The sequence below is a fragment of the Cebidichthys violaceus genome, unplaced genomic scaffold (genome assembly GCF_023349555.1).
Source record: "Cebidichthys violaceus isolate CVI_PGR_0920_01 unplaced genomic scaffold, fCebVio1.0.p SCAF_177, whole genome shotgun sequence".
NCBI classification, from domain to species: domain Eukaryota; kingdom Metazoa; phylum Chordata; class Actinopteri; order Perciformes; family Stichaeidae; genus Cebidichthys; species Cebidichthys violaceus.
In genome coordinates this window covers 157830-171046 of record NW_027176348.1, presented here as the reverse complement: position 1 = coordinate 171046, position 13217 = coordinate 157830, and the positions used below count along the sequence as shown (strand labels likewise).

The 13217-nt window shown below is 48.2% G+C and overlaps 1 protein-coding gene across 1 annotated transcript; it reads right to left on the bottom strand.

Annotated features, from left to right (window-relative positions):
* Positions 1–536: 536 nt before the first annotated feature.
* On the bottom strand, positions 537–11675 carry peli2 (pellino E3 ubiquitin protein ligase family member 2). Its single transcript, XM_068712848.1, has 6 exons — positions 11349–11675; positions 7128–7257; positions 4793–4894; positions 3982–4179; positions 3682–3870; positions 537–3518 (listed from the first exon to the last, which is right to left on the bottom strand). The coding sequence occupies exons 1-6, from the start codon at positions 11450–11452 to the stop codon at positions 2940–2942; spliced, it is 1302 nt and encodes a 433-aa protein (XP_068568949.1). The 5' UTR covers positions 11453–11675; the 3' UTR covers positions 537–2939.
* Positions 11676–13217: the final 1542 nt, after the last annotated feature.

Genomic DNA, 13217 nt, shown 5'->3' with positions numbered 1-13217 from the left:
CATTGTATATTTCATCATTAACATCAAACTTCCATTTCTTTGCTCTGTGTTTTTGGGCTATTCGATGCCGCAGGCTCAGTGGTTTGGTGGGCATGTAGGGCCGACCGCTCTATTGTTGAGGAAATAGTGCCCTCCTGTGGCGTCGCAGGGAAACTACACCCAGCACTGAAGAGTAAAAAGGTCGCTCATGCACTCCTTTCCTCTGGTAAATATGAAGATGAAGCTGATAAGGTGAAATGTGAATGAAACAAACTTCAAGAAAAATGTGTCTCTTATCTCACAAAATACTGGGGTTTTTGATAGAGCTATCAAAAATAAAAAAAAAGGCCACTTTGGCAAACGAGATAGCGTGGGGGGGGAATGCTCACGCTGAGGAATGATGAAACGCATGTGTAACTGTGGTTAAACACCACCGCTATGCTGAGCGTACACACAGCCTCACTGAAAGACTCAGAAGGCAGAGGCCTCACAAAAGTAGCTCCTTCTTCAGCCACTGAATCAAGACCACACCAGACCTGAAATCAGACACGACGCACTTTAAGACATTTGAAAAAAAAAAAATGCATTTATTCAGGCATTGGGAGCATCAGTGTGTTCTATGGCTTGTGTACAGACAAAAAAAAAAAAAAAAAAATCATGGAACAAGGCCTTGGGTGAACTGAGAGCCCCACCCATGTTTACCAAGGAGGAATGTTTTGGGTTTTTTTTTGGGGGGGGGGGGGGGGGGGGCTACTCTGCAGCTGTTACAGAGCGGCGGTCTGAAGCGGCACAGTGTTTGAGCTGCAAGTGTTGGAGAGGAATGCTACTGTACAGTATGCGGCTTAGTACTCGACCCCTGCTCGGGAAGTTACATACGAGTCGGAGGAAGCGAAGGGATTCAGGAAACGCTCCGTGGCGCGGAGTGATGCTGCGGATAGGAGGGCTTCTTCTAAGAAGGAGCCGACGAAGACAAATCCCCCAGCAGTCCACTGAAGCCCTGAAATCAAGGTGGATTCTGCCCCTCTCTCTCTCTCTCTCTCTCTCTCTCTCTCTCAATTCCATTCACCCTTAATGCAACCTGAGGAACATGTGAACGCTCTAATGGCAACGCCACCCTCACCGTCTCACAATGTCAACGCTCAATAGTGTACAAGAGGCAGAATCAATGCCTCCAACTACACTCTGCATATGGGCACAGTCTGGTGAGCTAGCATCACAGAAGAATGCACGATTCGTCCCAGATTCTTTAGTTTCAATTGATCTGCTACTTGGGGTTTTTTTTTTTTTTGGACATTTTGACTCATCCACACACACACACGCACACACACATACACACGCACACAATAGAAGTTACCAAATTTTGGCACGGTGTGCGATAATATCATTATTCCCTCGGAGCTGGTTGCGAGCGGCTGAACGGCCTCGACTGTAATCCAGAGCTGTCAACATTCCACCGTAGCAGCAGTTTGGGTTTAGGATTGTTTACAGAAACACTTTGGATCGGAGAGAGTGGTCGCTACATCTTGCATCATGTGGAGGGAAAAAAACACACACACACACACACACACACAGCTCCTCCTTATATTTGGTATAATCTCTGGATGCTGCTGAGACTGTGCCCAGGTTTAACAGCGTACAAATCATTGGATCAGACCCAGCATGGGATAAAGCTAACAACAGTGCAGATTGAATACAGTACGTGTGTGTGTGTGTGTGTGTGTGTGTGTGTGTGTGTGTGTGTGTGTGTGTGTGTGTGTGTGTGTGTGTGTGTGTGTGTGTGTGTGTGTGTGTGTGTGTGTGGCACGGCTAGCTTGCAGGTGCGGCTGATGCACACGGTAGCACAGCTCTGAATCTTTCCCTGCGACTAGGCCTCGCCTGTAGCTGCAGCAGCAGCAGCAGCAGCAGCAGCAGCAGCAGCAGCACAGCCGTTGAGGAAAGTTAGTTGCCACGTTTGCAGCACAGGAGCGTCGATGTGTTTCGGTACATTCATCGTCGGAAGCCTTAGCGAGGTTGGTTTGCTTCCTGTTCTCTCTGGTCGTGTTTTTGGATGGTGGGCGAGATCACAAGAGAGAGGGGGGGGGGTCGGGGGGGGAAATGATGCTCAGTCCAAACCCACACACGCACACACTCGCAAACATTCTCACACACACACACACGCTTTTTATGCAGGAGAAAAATATATTAACATTTGCATTACAAAACAGTACATGGGCCTCAGTGTAGTAAAATAGCTCTTCTGTCAGATAAAAAGGTGTTGAAGATGTTGGGCTGTCATTTCCATATGTCTTATGTATGCAAAACTAGCTCTCCCTTTGCCGTCTTTTCTCATTTATTAAAAATATTCTCACCCTTTAATGGGATTTGAGGCACTGGATTATATCTCTGTACATTAAGTCTTCCCCCCCCTCCCCCCTTCTTAAAGTTTGTTAAGCAAACAGAAGCCCGACTCTGGAGAACTACATGATCTAGATGCCATTAGGGGGCGATGAGGAGCACTTCAACTAGTTAGCCATTAGACCCACAGTTTCTCTTGGCTCTTCTCCCGGCCAACAGTCCAGCTGTCTGGCTCTGTGAAAACTTTAAATCATTTCTCAATTCATTCCTTCAACGACCGTAATTCTCCAGGCCTCTCGGACGGAGAACCAGCGGTCGTTGTAGTTTAAAACAGCCGAAAACAGTATTTAATTCTGGAGGAGAAAGGCATCAGTGGTCCAGTGTGTGCTTCACGTCTCTGCGTCCCACAGTGGCCATCACAAATAGCCACACGAGGCCCCCCTGAACAAGCCGTAATGGCTCTCCGCTGTGCAGAACCCACAGAATATGAGCGGAACTTGAGAAGACTTACTCCTTCCCACAGCTGGCTTACACGAACAAAAGAAAGCACAAAATAAATCGGAACAGTTTCACAGCATGTCGGCATTCCTGTCTTAATCTCCTCTGCCGGAGCAGGACCCTCGGGCTCAGTCCACCGGGCCCTGGAAGATTAGCTTGGACCAGCCCTGAGTGAGGCCGAGCTGGGTGGCGCAGAAGGGGCAGGCGGCGTGGAAGGCGTGGGTGCCGTGGGGCAGAGGGATCTCGGCCCAGTACCTGACCGACTTCTCCGAACACACGTGTCCGCACGGCACGAAGGCGTGGGTGGGCGCGCCCGTGTCCACGTAGAAGGCCGGCTCGCAGCCCAGCCACAGCGGCACGTAGGGCCCGACCACGCGGCACATGGGACACTCCCGCTGAGCGCCGGCCTCCTGCTCCGAGCGGTGGCCCCAGTTGTGGTGGCCGTGAACGTGGCCGCAGGCCAGGTAGACCCACGGCTGCTTGTCCTCCAGGGAGGAGAGGGCGCGGCTGCGCTGCATGCTGGGGAAGGCGAGCGTGTTGAGGCCCACGGGGCACTGGGGCCGCGCCGCGTTGATCTCCTGCCTGAGGGCCTCCAGGTGCTTTTGGGTGGGGGTGTGAAAGAGGCCTTCTGCAGTGCGCCACAGCAACGTGGCTCCGCACAGATCCACCAGGGAGCCGTCCTGCAGTATATTGTTCTCGTGCTCCACCTGCAGACGCACATTCGATTTCTGAGAGAATGCTTTGGACACACGCATGCAAACCCGTCACAGACATATTTGTGCATTGAGAAACATCTGCTGGATCCTGCATCTGCTCCACTTAAGTCACAGTGACACTTCTGCTGTTCACCACATGTATGAAGCTACTGACCAGTTTGCCCGGGGTCTGCGCCGAGCGGGTCTCCCTCAGCGTGTAAACGTCCCCGCAGACGGAGATCTCTCTCCACACGCCCGGCTTCGACTCCTCCGTGAACCCGCCCCTGGGGTGCATCACCAGCACGCCGTTGGTCGTCAGTCCGTCCATGTGACCGTCGGGGTTCTTCCATTTTGCCGCTTTTTCCTGCCGGCGAGACGGAAGTACAGATGAAAGTGAAACGGTGACACGGGATTCGTTCATCCGATTAGAACAAAATCGGAAACAAACTGGACATCAAAAGACGGGATTAATTACCCCGAGGAAGATGTTTTTGGACGAATCAAAACCGGCCGCGTAGATGCGAGCGGTGAAAGGCGGGTTGCGCTCGCACACGACTCGGCACGCAAAGCGGGAGATGGTGCTTTGTGTGATGGGAGTCTCCTCTCCCTCCTGGCCTCCTGCTATTGTGTCCGTCACCACAAAGTCTATGGGACTCTCAGTGGAACGCCCAATCTACAAAAGCAACACAGACACCAATCAATTTCATGCTATATTATTATTATATGGTTTTGTGTGATATCAGACCCACCCCCCTCCCCCTCTCATGAAAAAAATGTTTTTTAAACTTAACGAGCGGAGGTCAAAATAAGCGTTTCCTTATTTCTAACATCTAAAAGTGTTCCTTGTATCTTAGTTTCCACTTCTCTGCTGCTGCACTGTTTTTTTTTTGAGTGCTGTTTTAAAGACACATGGACACAAAACAGAGCTGAGTGTGAAGCACGTGTCTGCAGTGCTGACTTCCCCTCTGGTCATCATCTCCTCGCTGTACATTCAGATTAATGCTACAGACAGAACAGTACACAGTGCACAGTAGACAGTACACAGTACACAGTACACAGTACACATGCAGGATCTGGGGCAGCGTTAAGTTCAGGAAGAGAGAAACAACGAAACCTTCATGGTCCAAAAATGCCAAACAATTGATTACACGTTTATTAATGTCCGGTTTTGATGCTTTTCTTCATCATATTCTTCATCGGTTTGGACTGTAAACAAGCAATCTGAAGACACGGGACTCTGGGAGAGGACGGGTGACAGGAGACGGGGTCTTTCCCGGGGTTCTCACCTGAAACATGTCCGTGTCTTTGTCATGGCTGTACTCCACCACCACCGTATGGTTCCTGGACAGCGTGTAGGAGATGCTGTGTTGGCCTTTACAGTTCACAGCCTGAAACACAACAATCACACACACACACGCCGCATTAAAAACACGACAGATTTACATTCTGACCGTTTAAGTCGAAGCACTCAGCGCACCAACAACGAGGGGGTGTTTCACAGCGCTGTGTGTTGTAGTGACGTCAGTAGAAACCCTTTCATGTCTTGCTTTGTGGACTTTAACACCAGATCTGAGTGCCGACGGATCACAAGCAGGAGCTGCTTCACCACCATATGCTTTATGCAAGCGTTAAATTACAGATCAGTGCAAAAAACACAAACCCCACTGTTAAAACGCTCTCAATCGATGAGTCACATCCTGAGATTCAGGGAGGGAGAAGGTGCATTTCCACCCTGTTATTTGTCAGGCGTTTTATTACGACGGATTATTACTGGGTTTTCTTATAACAAACACGAAAGCAGCAGCATTTCTTCTTCATTATATTACCTACAAGCAAAAGATCGGCGGCAGGAATGTCTGGTGGAGGAACAAGGAAGTGTACGATAAGTCACACCCCCGTGACGGTGACCATAAACTGCCCGCTGGCCTCACTTAACACGAGCTCGCCGACCAGCTGAGCCGCCTCGGTCGGTGCGGCGGAGGCAGGGTGAGGTCAGAGCCACCCGGGCCCCACTCCCATCAACCCTGTACACCACATGTGCCACTAGCATCGCGCTCTAATCTGCAAATTCCATTTCCCAAAACAACCCCCCACCCCCACCCCACCCCCCCCATCCATCCAAGTGCAAGAGGGAGAGAGAAAGTGGGTCATCAGAGACAGACGGGGACAAATGTCATCGCCACACGCAGTCTCGACTGCACCGCTACAAACAAACGGTGCTCATATATGCATGTATTTTAATAAGCACAACACTCAACCCCCCCAAAATGTCTCTCTCTCACACACACACACACACACACACACACACACACACACACACACACACACACACACACACACACACACACACACACACACACACACACACACACACACACACACACACACACTTTCTCGTAGGAAGGCCAACATAAACAATCACACTTAGTAGTAGTTGAGATCAAATGGGGAGGTGAGGAAAAGGCCGGGGCGGGATTTGAACAGGAGGCCGGCAGTGGCATCATGGGAGCTCCTCGTTCTCTGTCGTGAGCGCCAAGAGTGTGCACGGACACGTGAGCTTCTGAGCACGCTCAGTTCATTCGTCCGAGACTGAAGCTGGACTGAGTTGAGACAATAATAAAAAAATATTTAAAAAATGACTCCTTAAATCAAAAAGTAGGCCGTCCTAAAGTCAAGCTCACCACCCTGCTAGTTTCTTCAGGAATGGCTATATTTGGCCACGTGTGCAGCTGAGAGTGCAGGGTCAGGCAACTGCAACAACTTCCTCTTCGGTCGGCCCTCCTGGTCCCCCTGGTAACGGGGCGGCAGAGAGGGCCGGCAGGTCACAGCGGCTCGCATCTCTCAAATTGTGTCTAATTGTGTAAAAAGGGCCACTCTTCGCTAAGTTGAGCCGTGCGGTAAAAACACTCTTGGTGAAAAACATTTGTTTTCTGATGGAAGCAGCAGAAAAACACGCAGCCAGACTTCATACAGGCCACTGCGGCACAACGTCTGAGCTCAAACTCGACCGGAATGATGCGCAGCCTCTCCGTCGCAGAGAAAGCCTCAGATAGCAGGAGTCGGGTTCCACAAGGTGAGAGTAACCTGAACCGGAGGGCCTTTTGCCAGCGATCTAAACGGCCCAACAAATGTCTGGAATATTGGCCTCCGAGAGGTGCAGGGGTAAGCAGTTCCCCCTCGCTTGTTTAGCAGTTTTGCTCGGGAACCAGAAGGCAGGAATGCAGACGTGTTAAACTGGACGAGGCCGTTTCTGGCAGGCAAAGAAAAGCTATGGAGGCCCAGGTAGGAACTACAGTTATTGTACTGGAAATGTCAACACACGGGGGCTGCCAACAATAACGTAACGGAGCTCACTGCAAGTTCCATAAGCTACTGAAAACCATGAAAAACAAAAATCACTTGGTGGTGGGTTTTTAAAAAAAAAGATTTTTCCCTCAGCTGTCGTTCCTCCACCTTTTAATCTGCTGAGATCAGTTACAATGTGAATTTAAAAAACTGCACACGTACATGAACGAAAAGACTCAACCTGTCCAAGTTAATCACTGACAGGCTTGTATACATTTAGTCAAAGACATACAGCAGAAAACAGGCTGTTGATTGGGATCACTGATGGGTCTGTACCTTGCTGGCCTGCGGCGTGTTGAGGATGTGCACAGTGCTCGGCTTAACGCCGTTGGCTTTAGTCCTCCTGTACAGAGCAAATCTGCTTTTCCGTCTACCCCGGTCTCCATTGGGCAGAGAGCCGTTGTACCTGTCAGGGGAGGGGGGAGGGGGGAGGGGGGGAAAGGACGGCAAAAATTAGCATTAAAAAAAATGGTTTCATGAAAATGCTTCCCATCATTAGTAGCTGCGGAAAAAAGACGTGTCCAATGAGATTTAAAGAGGCTGAATTCATACAAGTAAACAGGGAGACTTAGGACACATTCCCGTGTTTTGTAAAGAGCTTTTCCATGCATTACATCATTGGCAAATCTAATGCCCCCCCCTATTAGCAATCTAAGCGTTACATTGGATGATGTCTCTTATTACATAATGCACTCTGGTACTTGTGATTTCAGTGAGTCAACTCCGTGCTAACTGCAGCTGTTCTTTTTTTTTTTTTGCTCCGTGTTCCGGTTTTTAAGATGCACGTCAGGTTCACCATCGCTTTGGGAAAGCACAGATTTCACGCCGCTGAAACACGTTTTCTCATAGTTGGATTTTTTGGGGGGGGGGTTTTTTTTTTACACCGACACATGAAGTTGTAATATCTCAGAATACTCTGACTTTGCCCCTCAGTCTGCTCCTTGTGAATGAAGAAGGCCCCCCCCCCCCCCCCTAATTTTTTCCGTTAGGACCGCTCCTCTCCACCATCCACCAGCTGCTTCCTACAGCTGGGACACCCCATGCTCTACTCCCATCCAACACACACAGGAACCGTCTGCCACACACTCGCATGTAAACCACACGGTGTGCTGAGCGGACACTTTGCAACGATGCAAAAAAACATCGCCGTCGATGCGTTAACGCGAGGGAGTGAACTCTTCAACCGGGACACGATCTGCAAATCTTTGTTGCGACACAAAAAAAAAAAAAAAAGAGGAGTCCACCTGTCCCGTGTCTCCTCACGGCTGGCCAGGCATGGAAACACATGGTCCCAGTCAGCAGAGAGCACAAAGCCGGCCTGTAGGACAAGCCTCCCAGAGAGCCAGAGAGCCACCGGATGACAGAACGACCAATACACCGACGGCAGGAGGGGAATAAACTACATATAAACCATAGATAAGAGCGGATGAATAACTGTATTAGTGTTTAGATTGTTCACTATTGCAAAGACTCTTCAGATGTTGATTATTAATAGTGGTTTGTCTTTTACATGGTCCAATATGGTCTTGATCCTTAAAAAAACAAAGATCCATGTGGAAAAGGGATACTGATGATCAATTATTCATAAACTTTTGAAGCTAAATTAACACCATCTTGACTCTGCTCCTAAATAAAAAGTGACTGGACATATACAGTGTGTCTGAGCTGGATACCTGCCTTCATGCCTCACACATTTACAATAAGATTCTAACCACAGAGTATAATCGTGGCTCTTTCCTATTATTCAGCACTGAGGAGCAACGTTCTGTCATTTAGGAAGCGCCGCCGTCACACCGGCTCGGCTCAGGCTTTTTAAAGCCGCCCTCCGACCGTCCCTTTTGACCCGTGCCAGAAAGAGGCAGCGGCTTTACCCTCCGATGTTTAGGAAGGCCGGGATTAGAAGACGCTGGCACGTCACCTATCGTCCTCCCCCGGGCCGCACCGAGGAGCCAACAGCACCTCCCTGCCTCTTATGCTAAATGAAAAGGCTAGTGTTCGCAGAGGGAGGAGGGTCACGGAAGGCAAGATGACGCCGCAAAAAGTAAGGAACGCGGGGCCGTAAGTGCTTCGATCGAAACCGTGCAAATATATAAACGGTAAATCATCGCTACACGGGAGGCAGCCAGATGGCCCGGTGAGGGAGGAGAGCACCGGTCTACTGACTCACATTTTAAGGATCCATCTGACGGATGAACACCACATCAGCTCCACCTTCAGCAGCGGAGGAAGGCTAAAAAAGTCTTTCTTGGATGGACGAAAATTTTCGAAAACAAAAAAAGGCATCGCGTCTAAACAACCGGTGCCAGTTTGTTGTTGTTTTTTTTAATACCAAAGATGCTGATTTGTGTACTTGCTTTACCGAGTGGTTCTTTAGGGGGAGACTTGTACAAAGTCCAATCAATAGGCCCAGTCTCCCAGTCACAATGGACAGAGGAAGCTGAGGAGAGGCCGAGTCCTGATCAATCCATCCTTTCATTTCCAGGATACCCACACAGCCCCCACCCCCCCTTCCTCCTCCTCACTGACCAGCACCAAGCCAATCCATCCAGGCAGAGATATTTTTTTTTTTTTTTTTTTTTTGGGGAGGGGGGGGGGGGGGCAGCCATGCAAGTAATAAGAGCCACCACCACGGTCATGGCAACAAACCACTGAGGGAAGTGCTGCTCAAACAAGCTTTGTTCCGTGCCGTCGGCTATCTCGGTCTGCCATCAGTTTTATCAGTGGGGATGTGATGTCATGGCAGTGATTATACACCCGTCACATCTGATTCAAATATGTGTCTTTATGTCAGGGAGGGGGGGGACAAAAGTATCAGCTACACACACGCCATGCGTTCAGCCCGGGGTAATAAGCAGTCAGCGCTTCTTCTTTTTGTGTGTGTGTCCCCTATAATAAGCAGTATGACTCCACCATGGACACGCTTCATAAGGATCTATATACACACACACACACACACACACACACACACACACACACACACACACACACACACACACACACACACACACACACACACACACACACACACACACACGTCAGCTCAGTTTCAGTACTGGACAAAAAGCCAATCACTGATGACACAGCAGGTGTTTTCCCGTTATCTGTGGCCCTGACATGATGATCAATATAAACACGATTGTGCAGAATGATAATTGGTCACAGTCTCCTGAACAGATCCTGGGAAAAAAAATAAATGAATAACAGCATTGGTTTTTGAAAAAGCTCCGACACAAACAAAAGAAGAAAAAAAAGACACACAGCAGCTTGTACTCAGCGGCAGGATGAGACACGTACACTAATGACACTATGACTACCTTGTTTGTTTTTTTTAACAACAGATTATGGATGGGTGTCGTTTGACATGTTGAAATATTAGTGGCCGATATATTGTCAGGGTAAAATAGCAAAAACGTGAAAAGGAAAAACCTGTGAAATCACATCGCTTTGATCTGGATCTAGGTTATCTGATTTAATAATAAGCAAACAAGATGTGGCGTCGACTTTCCCTTTACAGCGAGTTTGATCGATCCAAGGAAAATTAATCAGCAACTACTTTGATGATTGCGAATGATGGTTTGAGTTTAAGTAGTTTTTGTCATCAGTTCCAAGTGTTTAGTTTGCTGGAGAACAGATACATCATGTTTGGCAATTGTATCCATGCAGTTACTCCACGTTCCCCTATTATTATAATTATTTATGAGTGAAAAGCCAACAGTTGAGGTCCCCTACCTGACCATGTGGACAGAGAGTGGATAAGCGAGGTGTGTGATTTTAAACTATTGAACGCAACAATGATCCACAGGTCCAGTCCAGCACCATGGGACATCATCGTGCTGACCACGGCCCTGGAGCGCGATCACAGAGAGTGTAAAGTCGTGCGGTCTGAGCTACAGATGCGTTTAGAAAATAGGAAGAAGCCTGGAGGCTGGGGGAGGGGGGACCACCACCACCACCACCACTTCCGAATTCCTAAAACCCCATGAACCCAACTTTTAAGATCGGAACGAGGCGCCCTGGTCAGATCTGCTGACCGAGTCTGTGGGTTTCCGGGTTACTGAAGTCGCCCTGAACCAACCTTTGGGACACTTTGGTTCGGTTCTAATGTAGCTACAGTCATCGTCATGGTCCGAGACTGAAACACCGCCAACCACCTCACGGACACGTAAACGTACACATTCGTGATTGCGCACGTGTCTCATTAGTGAGGTAACGTGAGCGCGTGAATCTAAAACTGGGCTCGGTGTTGTTGTTTTTTCTATACATATATAGCCGTGTAGAAGTCGACGTTTGTCTACAATAAAAACACAGTGAAAGAGTTCACACCTTATTTTACCAACTTACACGTCGCTACGTCACCTACGCGAGTGCCCGCTTGTGAAACTTCCTCCAGATAAACACCCGCCTTCACGTTCTCGTACTGGAAGTCTGAAAGGTTATGTTATCCCCAAAATATATTAATATATATATATATATATATATCGGCAAGGCTGAACTTACCCCAGCACCACCAGCTCGCCGTACTTCACCGGGTCTTTGGACGGGGCGCAGTGCTCCTCTTGGCTCGAAGAAAACATGAGGCTTCTGGCTTCACTGACTAACATTAGCTTTACAGTAAGAACAGCGGCTCCACGGTCACCGGGGGGGGGGGGGGATTATCTTCAGAAAACACGACGGGCTCTCATCTCAGACTCCGTGTCCAGCTGCGTACGTCTCCGCGCCCACGCTCGATCCCGCTTTTCTATAATTAAAGTGGCCTCAAACTACTTTAGCGTGACATGGCAAAATGTAACTTACTTGGCGGTTGAATCCGCTCTGAAGCAGATACAAAAACAGCGAGCAGCAGGGCCGGAATGTACCATTCGCTTGTTCTTTACTTTGTGTAGGGGGGGGGCCGCCACACCAAATATTTGTTTAAAATAGTGTTTTTGACCCGAGTGTGCTGTGTGAGGTGATAGAAGTACTTAACTACAGTAGATGGAAGTACTTTTCGTTTACTTTATTGTTGGGTAAAAAAACGTTATGGTACTTTGAGTGAAACTCCCAACTTCTGCCACCTCGCGTGGTGAATGGATCGCACCCTGTGTTATGTAAACAAAGAGTACAATCTGGGAATTCTTAAAGGGATCATACTTTTTTTTGTTCTGATGTGTGTTTGTGTAAAGTTTCCAGTTTTCCATATCTAACGAGGACAAGGGTTTACGCACGTTTTCGTCAAAATACCCTTTGAATATTGGCATCACGTGACCCCCCCCCCCCCCCAGCACAAATGTATTGAGGACCACATAATTTTATTAGACTGCTTTTGTATGAAGTTACACAGGCCTTGGTGAGCCTACAGAAGGTGGAGCAGTGATAGTGGGAAACACACACACACACACACACACACACACACACACACACACACACACACACACACACACACACACACACTCTTCTTCTTGGTACGTTTCCTCATTGTGATATCATGCAGACTCTCTACATGATATCACAATCAGAGAGGATGGCGAAATCAGGTTTGCTTATTTTATTGTTGACCCCTTGGGCCCTTTCAAGAACTTTATTTGATTATGACTTTATTGCACTTGGCTAATGCATGTGATTGTTTGTGCAACCTAATGGCGTGACTTTTTTTTATCTGCATGCCTTGGGAGTTTTATTTTCACATTACTATTGCTCATTTTTTTTTATCATTTCATTTAGTTGTCTAGCTTCCTATTCTCATCTCTTTCCTTTTTGTTGGTTGCTGGCCTACAGGTATACCCTCATTTCTTTCTGTAATATCTCATTATTCACCTGGCTCCATGTGAGAAGATGCAAATCAGTCTAATAATAATAATAATAATAATAATAACGCCATGGCCTAGTAATCTGCTTAATTGCTTCTTCTGAGAATGGCTCACAGAATGGCTCGTGTAACCAAAATGTCCACACGAGAGGATGTCCGGAAAAAAAAAAAACCCTCAACCTTCCAACATCCCCACAAGTCCAGCGGTTCTCACGCCTCTCTGATGAATGTGCCACTTCTCCACTTTTGTCTGGCATTCTCATCAACATTTTACTGCCTCTGTCTTGTTTTCACAAGAGGCGTCATGGCTGGAGGTTGCCCTCGCTGCTTCAGGCCCCTTCCAGTGCTCCTATTGCCTTTTGCAATTATGGCCTCCTGTTTGAACTGGTGTTCGGTTTCAAAGTGCAATATCACTTGACACAGAAAACAAAAAGGTAGCAGGGGGTCACTGGGGCCCGTGAAGGAAGCCTCCACACCCCGTAAATCCTGACATTCTGCAGTACAAAAAGACACATTGTGTTCTTCCATTTGTACGCATTTCAACTCGGATTAAAGCAGCGGCATGTGTTGGTTCTGTTCAT

Bases quoted from the DNA above. Each gene is read 5' to 3' on its own strand.
- peli2 (XM_068712848.1), bottom strand. From the start codon at position 11,452: ATGTTAGTCAGTGAAGCCAGAAGCCTCATGTTTTCTTCGAGCCAAGAG. The intron at 7,258-11,348 runs GTAAGTTCAGCC...CTCCCCTGACAG, and splicing joins GGCGAGCTGGTGGTGCTGGG to GTACAACGGCTCTCTGCCCA. The intron at 4,180-4,792 runs GTGAGAACCCCG...TTGCTTTTGTAG, and splicing joins AAGACACGGACATGTTTCAG to ATTGGGCGTTCCACTGAGAG.